The 9,920-nt window shown below is 46.2% G+C and overlaps 1 protein-coding gene across 1 annotated transcript; it reads right to left on the bottom strand.

Moving 5' to 3' along the window:
• Positions 1 to 575: 575 nt before the first annotated feature.
• EMC7 (ER membrane protein complex subunit 7) lies at positions 576 to 9,382 on the bottom strand. Its single transcript, XM_075844928.1, has 5 exons — positions 9,112 to 9,382; positions 6,622 to 6,741; positions 4,983 to 5,121; positions 3,954 to 4,034; positions 576 to 1,875 (listed from the first exon to the last, which is right to left on the bottom strand). The coding sequence occupies exons 1-5, from the start codon at positions 9,321 to 9,323 to the stop codon at positions 1,726 to 1,728; spliced, it is 702 nt and encodes a 233-aa protein (XP_075701043.1). The 5' UTR covers positions 9,324 to 9,382; the 3' UTR covers positions 576 to 1,725.
• Positions 9,383 to 9,920: the final 538 nt, after the last annotated feature.

The following is a 9,920-nucleotide window of genomic DNA, read 5'->3' as shown; positions in this document are numbered from 1 at the left end:
CAGTATTGAATCGTTTCAGGGTGCACGGCCTCTAAATAGTATTGATGCATAGTGCAACACTAGTCAAGTTCCCCCATGTCTTTATGGAACTGGCCGCTTTTTGACAGTCCCTCCTTTTAAGAAGGCTCCATTGATATTGATCTGATCACAATGTCCCCCTGCTGGGATCCCCAGTGATCAGTGGGGAAAGTAAGAGTTCAGTTTCCCTGCAGCGCCACCACTGGGGAAACGAAGCATTACACAGTGTCCATTCATATCAATGAGCTGTGTGTAATACACGACAGGACCTCCAGAGTGAGAGATGCTCTTTGTAATTGATCGTCACTCTGGCAAAGAGGGGAGGATAATTAACAATAGCATTTCGAATGAGTTTTTTTTTTCTTATGAATATTGTTTAACGCGGCATCAGCCATTGTCAAAAGCCTAAGTCCTAAGCCTATACCCCGAGGAGAGAGACCAAAAAAACTGCATTACAGTCAGCAGGAAACCCACCAATATGAAAAAAAGAAAAAAAAAGTGTGACGGACTTTACTGGGGGGGCAATTACTCACACAGCGAAGAAAAGAACTACAGCCTTCTCAGGTTTAAAAATCGGTTCAAATTTTAATGGACGCTCAGTTTTCATTACCAGCTGTTCTCATGTTCTACAGACATACATTATAAATATATAAATTAAGTGACTAAGCTTCTGTTACATGTTATTACCGTCATCAAATGCTATTCGTTCCATAGACAATCAATCGGTGAAAAAAAAAAAAGCAGGCCAATAATGCAACAAATCCTGCTCTCCCTGCGGCCCTGTCTAGACGATAAACAGGACAGGACCGCAAGGAGTGGAGCAAGATAACAGTGGTTGTGCCGGCTATGTGGAGGGAGACCATAGCAAAACCTCCCACATCAATCTCAAAAATCGCGTACCCGATGATGGACCCCTGCAGGGGTGGAAGGATTAGTCAATACTCCAGGTGAACCTGAATCGTCCGTTTTGCCTGGAGTGTTCCTTTAAGACTTGAAGGGAGAGTAATCCCATATTTATCTTTAAAGTTAGAAAACTCGGCTGTTTCTTCTAGAGACTGCGCCACTATCGCCTACAGGCTGCATCTGGTATTGCAGGTCAGCCCTATTTAAGTGAACGGGACTGAGCTTCAATACCAGCCGCAGCCCATGATACCGAGTGGAGCGGTTTCTGGAAGAAGGAAGCCATGTTTTCTAATCTCATGCCACGCTACTAAAGATCTATTAACAGTATAAATACAGATTTATTAAGGGACTATACAACAGTATAGCGAAGAAAACGCTGTGTTTCCAGCCGCATCTACAGATCGTGTTGTGTAAACATAAAAAAAAATAAAAAATAAAAACAAAAAACAATTGTTTATGTGAATTGTTCCGACACCAATGTAAATGGAGACCCTTTAAATGCCCAACCCTTACCCAGGCATGGCGTTGGGCTTCGAGTACATGCAGATATCTAGGTATATAAAGACACACATCTATAGGTCTCTAGATCAATATACATTTAGCCTTAGAACAGTTGCATTATTTAATGTATTATCCCCGCGGAGCCGCATACAAAAAAAAAAAGCGCAAAACATAGTACAGTTTCCTAAGAAAAAAAACAAAGGCAAAAATCCATATGATCTACAACATATTTGAGCGAGCGAATGAGTTCTGGGAGGTGAATTCCATGGGGCGACACTTGGTTACTTATGGGCTCACGTATCACTACCTCCTCTTCCCAACTCCGCTCTTCCCGGTTTTGCTTCCGCTGCTGGACTTGCTGGAGGATTTTGATGTAAAGAGTCTGGTCATGAATTCGGAAACATCCGGCAGCTCGGGGTTGGAGTTCAACATGTTCATGGACTGCTCCATTTCCTTAAGAAAGGAGAAAAACATTAACTCCTTAGTGACTACCCAAAAGCCTTTTCACGGCGGCCCAGTCTAAGCCCTGCCCGGGGCTCGGCCGTGTGATGGCAGCCGGGCTCCTGCTCCAACGCCCGCGATCCATGTTTATTTAGATCATGGCCGTTTAACTGGTTAAATGCCGCGGGCAATAGCGACCGCAGCATTTAACTTGTTTACAGAGGGAGCTCCTTCTGTCACCCATTGGCGGCCCGCAAATGCAATTGCGGGCCTCTGATGGGGTGTGATGGATCGGGGGCCTGATAAAAGCCCCCATGTCTGCCCTGGGCATATGCATATTAGGACGCGCCAGAGGCAGAGTAAGGGTATGTTCACACGAGGGCGTCCGTAACGGCTGAAATTACGGGGATGTTTCAGCCTGAAAACATCCCCGTAATTTCAGCCGTACCGACATGTGCAGGCGCTTGAACGCCGCGTCCATTACGGGCGTAATTGGCGCTGCTATTCATTGGAGTCAATGAGTAACGGCTCCAATTACAGCCAAAGAAGTGACAGGTCACTTCTTTGACGCGGGTGTCTATTTGCGCGCCGTCATTTGACAGCGGCGCGTAAATAGACGCCTCGTGTGAACAGACAAACGTCTGCCCATTGCTTTCAATGGGCAGATGTTTGTCAGCGCTATTGAGGCGCTATTTTCAGACGTAATTCGGGGCAAAAACGCCCGAATTACGTCCGTAAATAGGCCGTGTGAACATACCCTTACACTGACAGGCAATAATGCTCTGCTATACTAAGTACACCAAAGCATCATAGCAGCGACCCGAAGATCACATAGTAAAGTCCCTAAGTGGGACTAAAAAAAGGAGTAAGCAATGTTATTTATGCCACACAGTGAACGGCGTCAATTTAAAAGGAAGGTGTCACGAATTTTTTTCTTATATAATATTGCTTTTAGTATGATATTAAAATACATTTTATTTATTTGTGTTTTTGTGTTGTACTTTTTTCTTATTTTTACTTCACTATGGGGGCTGCCATTTTTTTTTTCATCTCTGTAGGTGTCGATTAACGACACATACATTGATGGAATACGGCACATACAGCCCCATAGAGATTGCGAACGGGAGCCGTTCCATTCACTGCAGCGTACGCCATCTGTGTGGGAACGGTGCATGTGCCGCTCCCACACAGAGCAAAAGGAAGGTCTTCGGCAGAGCGAAATCCGGCGCCATTTTCATGTTGGGCCGGAAGCTGCGGCCGGACAGTAAGAGGACGACTTCCGGTCCACAGCGAAGACACAATGTATAGGAGCGGAGGCGGCAGGAGCAGGTAAGTTATGTGTGTGTATGTTCGTGTTTTAGTGTGTGATTACCACTGTATCTAATCCTCCTACACTGTGCATTTGCTCAGAAAATGGCGGCACACAGTGTAGGAGGTTTGAAGATTCAACCCCCTCCTTTCTCCTGGCACTAGCCAGGATAAGGGAGGGGGATTGTGTGAGGACACTAGAGAGAGTGGGTCTTCTCCAATTTTGCAGCATAAAGCAATGAGGTTGCTTTACCACATGCCAATGCTGCAATTTTGGGAATTGCTCCCTCTAGTGACCAGCAGATGGAAAGGTTATAAATTAGAATCTAATTTATAATAATATTTCCTGACTTGTGAAAAAATTAAAACAGTGTAATCACTTATATACTAACTATTTAAATGAAAAAAAACAAAAACATTTCTAGCGACACATTCCCTTTAAAACGCATAGAACAATGGCGGAATTTTAGAGGTTTTTTATCTATCCCCCCCCCCCCAAAAAAAAAGTTAATCAAAAAAATTATATGTACCCCAAGACGGTGCCATTAAAAAGTTCAACTAATCCCGCAAAAAAGAAGTCCTCTGAAAAATAAAAAAAGTTATAGCTCTTTGAATGCGACTATTGAAAAATGAAAAAAAAAAATAGCTTGGTCATTAGGGCCTAAAATAGGCTGGTCGCTAAGGGGTTAAGGCAGGAACATGACGATATTGATCCCGGGAGAGCCATTCTCATCTGTACGGACCGACATCCAGGCCACTTATGGACGCTCACTCATACTCACCCGCCTCATTTCTGGGTCGCTGGTGTTCACCACTTTAGGGAGCAGCACGAAGATCAGCAGTGGCAGGACCATCATCATCACCTGCGCACATCAAAATCTCATATTACTAACGAGGGTTAAATAAACGATATATAGAGAGGTAACATAAGATGTACAGAGCTCGATAGGCGCCTACCTCCCCGGAATAAACACCGTGCTGCGTAAAGCGATGCAACCCCTTCCAGTACAGCCCCACTGCTGACCAGTGAAAGTACACAGCCCCATGTCCTTGAATTTCCCAACACAGTGCAAGATCAGAAATGGAGATGCATAAAAAAAAAGCCAAAAAAATAAAAGCGGAAGAGGCTGCAGTTCTTGGAATTGATGGGAGACCCAGTCAGGCATGGACAGCACATCCGATCACGATGGAAGAAAAATTCCTTCGACCGCTTGGCGACATATGATGTAACTGGGGAGTATGGAGCGGGCCAACGGGCTAATCCCACTTCACACTCAGGCCGTAATTTACAGCCGACGCTTTACTGCACAGGTCGGGATCGGAGAAAACTTAGACCCGGGCCGTTCAACCACTTAGATGCTGCGGTCAATAGCGACCAAGGCATCTAAGCCGTTAATACGAGGGGCTCCATCCCCCCATGGGTTTTATGAAGGCCTGCAAGTCTGCAAGTCTGCCCCTTCTCTTTAGCTCACAGAGGATTGTCCAGACTGGATAAATTGTGCCAACTTCTCAGCGGAGAGCAGGACTAGGCGTCCACAGGGTTCCAGTCTCTGAATGAAAATAAATGTTCTTATTCACTGACCGCAAACTAATCTCCTCCAAAATGGTGAGGAATTGAAACCCAGAGTATTAGAGCATTGTAGAGCTTTTCATTCTACAGGGATTAAGCTTCATTGGCTAAAACTGGAAAACCCCTTTAAGAAACGGAGAAATATGGACCTAAAAACAACAGGATGTTGAAAGGTGGAGTGACAGCTGTGCTGGAAGCAGTATGCAAGGTTTATGAAGAAACATATACACGGACCACCTACCATGGGGTTCATGAGAAAGTCAGTCCATCCCCAGGTCTCTCGCTTAATGAAGTAGGACGGGGGTCCGGACGATTTCATCTGAAGAGGGTACGGCAGGCGGACCACTTCTGAGGTTTTGATGTGATTTACGTACCTTGCCCTTGGGAAAGATTAAAGCGTCAATAGACTTGAAGGAAATTCAATGTAACAACCCGATCCCTAAAGGGAAGGTAGATTTCATAGGGAATATATAAAAGGAAATTTCCCACTAAAGTAAGTTCAGACAATCGAACCTGAGAATGAAGGGGCTGCAGCGCTAGTTAGGGGTGATCCAAAGTGTTAACATTTTTGGAAAAATTTCTGCAAATGTCCAAAAAAATAAGTAATTTAAATCGGTCTTCACCTATTCTCTCCCCAGCGCCGACTCGGTGGTCCTCCCTGTGTTAGTTTACAGACGGCCAGCACGTCACTTCTGCAGCCAATCAGAGGCCTTATCGGTGACGTGTCGTATTCCCAGCATCATGGCGCCATCGCTGAATACAGCAGATGACCGCCACGGCCTCTGATTGGCTGCAGCGTTCACATGCTGACTGCACATAAACACCGGGAGGAATGCTGGAGCGTTCATGCCCGATTGCATGGGGGGGGGGGGGGGGAGAATACTCTGATCAGCTCCACACAGCTACACTCCTGTAAATACACGGTCGGCGCTTTAGAGGATTTCTACTATGGATGTAAGGAAGCGGCTGCAGATTTACAATCTTCTATACAACTATCTTGTCAGAAAACATACAAAATCTGTCATAAAAAACAGCAAGAACTAGAAAATGGGGTAAGTGGAGGAACTTCCGCTACAATAAGAGGGAATTGCATCGCGAGTAGTTTCCGAATATGATGTTCCTGGCGGAATCACTGACCGCCGCCCCTAAACAGAAGAGTCTACTACAACCTGCATGACATAGACAAGCTACAGACCACCATAAACAGCAGTCAGGAGATTGTGGTCGAGGTCTGAAGACGACGACGTGGAACGTGTGCTCCCTGCAGAGACCCCTCTTATATCACCCGCGTCATATATCCCCCACCAGAGGTATACGTGGACTGTATCGAATATATTCATGAAAACCCCTAGATTGACCTAAGCCAAGACGTCACTTAAAACGAGCGCCGATTGCCAAACAGTTTGTCGATCGGCGCTCGCTTGATCCCTTCCAAAGGAGCAATGATCGTTTAGTTGAGATCAATACTACGATCGCTCGTCCGCATGCATTTCCACCGTGCCGGCAGCACATCCATTTGTTTACACAGGGAGATGTGTTTTGCCGACTAGCGACCATTTTTTTGGCAACATAAAAGACGCGATCAGCCAATGAACATGCGTTTGCTCGTTCACCACCTGACCTTTGCCCGGTTTACACAGGTAACCATCGGGAACGAGGGTTCATATGAATGGTCGTTCACCCGACCTTTGGCCCGTGTAAAAGGCGCACGACCGTAGGTTTCATCCATCCGTAAATACTGTCCGTAGTCCTACAACATGCGTTATCTTTGCTGTGGCTCTTCCCAAAATACCAGCTGACAGCCAGGCCGCCATGCTGCGCCCCTCCCTCATCCCACCGGGCGGTATCGCTCCGTGACACTCGCTAGATCATCACCTTACCTCATTTTTCCCTTGGAGGTGATGTCGACACGGACAGGTTCAAAGCGGTAAGCCGGAGATATAACGTCCACCACGTAGGAGCCGGAAGGAACATCGTGGACCATAAAGCTGCCGTCAGTCCTAAATGTAGAGAGTAACAGGAGGATGTACAGACCAGCGCGATAGTGAACCGTGTGTGTGTGTGTGTGTGTGTGTGTGTGTGTGTGTGTGTGTGTGTGTGTGTGTGTGTGTGTGTGTGTGTGTGTGTGTGTATACACACACGCCATCAGAGGTTACTCGTCGTGACCACCTCTCAGCAATAAATCGCGTACTGTGAGATTTTCTTTGGGTCCTTTTAGGCCTTATTCACACAGTGCTGATTTTGCGTGCCAAATCCACAATTCGATCCGGGTGGAGAGACTTTAACTCCTTCAGGACTGAGCTATTTTTTGATTTTTAATTTCCGTTTTTTCCTTTTTCCGTCAGTAGAGCGCTGTGAGGGCTTATATTTTGCGGGAGGAGTTGTAGTTTCTATTGGTCGCATCTAAAGTACCAGATAATTTACTGGGGAAACTGGAAAAAAATTTGGGAGCCGAAATACGGATTCCTCCATTGTTTTTTGGGTTTTGTTTTTACCGCGTTCACTGTGCGGTAGAAAAGACAACTTAACTTTGTTCTGCGTCTCAATACGATTACGGTGAAACCAAATTTATATTAGGTTTTTATATATTTTACTACCTTTAAAAATAATAAATAATAAAATTGTTTTGTGTCGCCACATCTTGAAAGCCATAACTTTTTATTTTTGCGTGGATTGGGCGGTGTGAGGGCTTATTTTTTGCGTGACGAGCTGTCGTTTTTATCGGTCCCATTTTTTGATTGAATGAATTTTTTTGGAGGGCTAAGTTGACCAAGAAACAGAGGTTTTGACGGTTTACATTTTTTACGCCGTTCACCGTGTGCGTTACATAACGCTATATTGTAACAGTTTAGACTTTTACGGACGCAGCGATACCAATCTTGTTTACTTTTTTACATTACTTTAGAGGAAAACCAGGAAAAGGGTTTTTTTTTTTTTACACTACTTTTTTTTACACATTTTATTAGTCCCCTTAGGGGACTTGAACCAGCGATCATTGGATCGCTGTTACAATACATGTTTCATATTTTCATTTTTACCGGCTTCTGTTAAGCCCTGAGTCAGGGAGGGCTTAGCAGAGTGAAGGCAGTCCTGGGGACATTCATTAGGTCCCTGGTCTGCCATGACAACAGTCGTCACCCCCCCCATCCTCGTTGCGAGGGGGAGTGAGCTGTCAGAAGGGACCACCCCCCTCTTTTCAACGCCTCAGATGCTGCAGTCGCAATTGACCGCAGCATTTGAGGGGTTAAACAGCCAGGAGCGACGCAATCGCTGTTCCTGGCTGTTAGTCCCAGGTGTCAGCTGTAAAATACAGCTGACGCCCGCTGCATACGGAGCACGCTCCAAACATCACCCCGCACCAGGACTAAATGGCACATCTGGGTGCACGAAGGGGTTAAGCCCTTCCGTTATATATTTCTTCTGTTTATAGTGTTCCTGGTTTTGGTCCCCGACACAGTATGGAGAGCCATTCATCTCAATGTCTGCATTGTAAAACTTCATTTCCCCTCCAGAGGTCGCTGTAGGGTAAATGTCTGGCTGGCCGAGGATTGTCTCATCACATATAACCCCTTTCATACGGGAGCCGGCGGGGGCGATCGACTGATCACCATGTGTCCAGCTCCTGAGACAATCCCTATATACATCCACGTGGTCACATGATCACAGGACTATACCATGGACCATGTACACCGCGCCATTTTTTTTTTTTAACCCAGTCGTCTATGGGTGACGCATGCCACGGTTAGGTATCATCACAGCATACGTTTACCCACATGTCGGGAGCTTTTCCTGGCGTATTTGTAAAACGTAGTGCAATAAACATTAGTCTGAAAATTAGAGGGGTTTTTTTGCAGTCTTCTCAGGTGTTTCCCTGGGATTTCCATGGCTTAGAAATCTTTTATTGAAGGCTGCAAGGTCTCCTGGGCTTGGCCAATCAGAATCATGTATTCGCCTCTTCAGACACCACCACAAGCTCTGATTGGCCAACAGACTTCAGGGTCACTAATTTGGGCTCTGTTCTCACTAGCGTCATGGTGTGGTATGAATGATCAGGACGGCGACCACTTAGACCCCATTCACCTAAAAAGAGGTCCGTCGTGGTCCCATTTTGGTTCCCGTGGTTTTAACAGAAAGAATATCATGAACGGCATTCTGTCTATATGTCAGTGTCTCGTAACTGACAGCAAGCAGAGATCTTGAAACACCATCTGAGAAAGATTTATAACCCCCGGAACTGTAGGGACCGCCTCCTTGAATAATTGTGAAGATTTAAAGGGCCAGCTGTTATTTACAGCTCAGTGATACACGGCCTATATCCAGAGCGCTGACTGCTCGACGTGAAATGGTTAAAGCTCCATGACAATCTTTACCTCAGGAAACCGACGTGTTCCTCTCCGTCCACCAACACCCGGGCCCCGCTCACCCAGTCCTGAGGTCTGACTCCCGGGACCACCGCCCGTCCTTCCACCTTAAATCTCTCAGAGCCAGCGCTTAGCACCTCCATGTCCGCCCTGCACAGCGCCAGGAGAGACAGAAGAAAGCTCCATCTGGAAAGAGAAGGCAAAGTCACCAAAACCGACATGACTGGGGCAGGAACACAGCTTCACCCCTGTGCTTCCTCTTCCGGTATGTGACAGGGACGCCCAGAGGCCGAACAATGACGCAGCGCTACTTGTCTCCTGCGCAGGAGACATTTTCTTGGAGCTCAGCATCACGGTCTCCCACAAAATGGCCGTCACAGCTGCGTTCACATATGGCGTCTGCTGTGGAGAAAATGTAATTCACACATCCCGTTATTTCTAACTAGGACATGCAGTGGTTTTCTGGAATCAGGAAATACTTTACATGTCATATTTTTATGGCCCTAGGGACCCCATGTTCACGCCACGTATACGCCAAACATGTCTATATGATATAATGGGCTTTACATATGCTAAAAAAGTGTCATGTCAGTATTTGTCAGTGCAGTTTTTCAAATATTGGGAGTCAATGGGAAACAACGGGGCTATACGTACAGCGTATGCGTTGGGAGATTTCACTCTCGTATACAGCGGCCGTACACCAAAAGCCTAAAACTGGCCACAGATACCCCCAGCAATGGTGACAACCGCAGATACCCCCCCAGCAATGGTGACAACCGCAGATACCCCCCCAGCAATGGTGACAACCGCAGATACCC

Source organism: Rhinoderma darwinii, chromosome 12 (genome assembly GCF_050947455.1).
Source record: "Rhinoderma darwinii isolate aRhiDar2 chromosome 12, aRhiDar2.hap1, whole genome shotgun sequence".
Classification (NCBI taxonomy): domain Eukaryota; kingdom Metazoa; phylum Chordata; class Amphibia; order Anura; family Rhinodermatidae; genus Rhinoderma; species Rhinoderma darwinii.
Note: the sequence above shows the minus strand (reverse complement) of the source record. Positions and strands in the feature narration are given on the sequence as shown.

Coding starts and splice junctions, on each gene's coding strand:
- EMC7 (XM_075844928.1), bottom strand. CDS start 9,323: ATGTCGGTTTTGGTGACTTTGCCTTCTCTTTCCAGATGGAGCTTTCTT. Junction 5,122..6,621: donor ACCTCCAAGGGAAAAATGAG/GTAAGGTGATGA, acceptor ATCTTTCCCAAG/GGCAAGGTACGTAAATCACA. Junction 1,876..3,953: donor GCGACCCAGAAATGAGGCGG/GTGAGTATGAGT, acceptor TCCTTTCTTAAG/GAAATGGAGCAGTCCATGAA.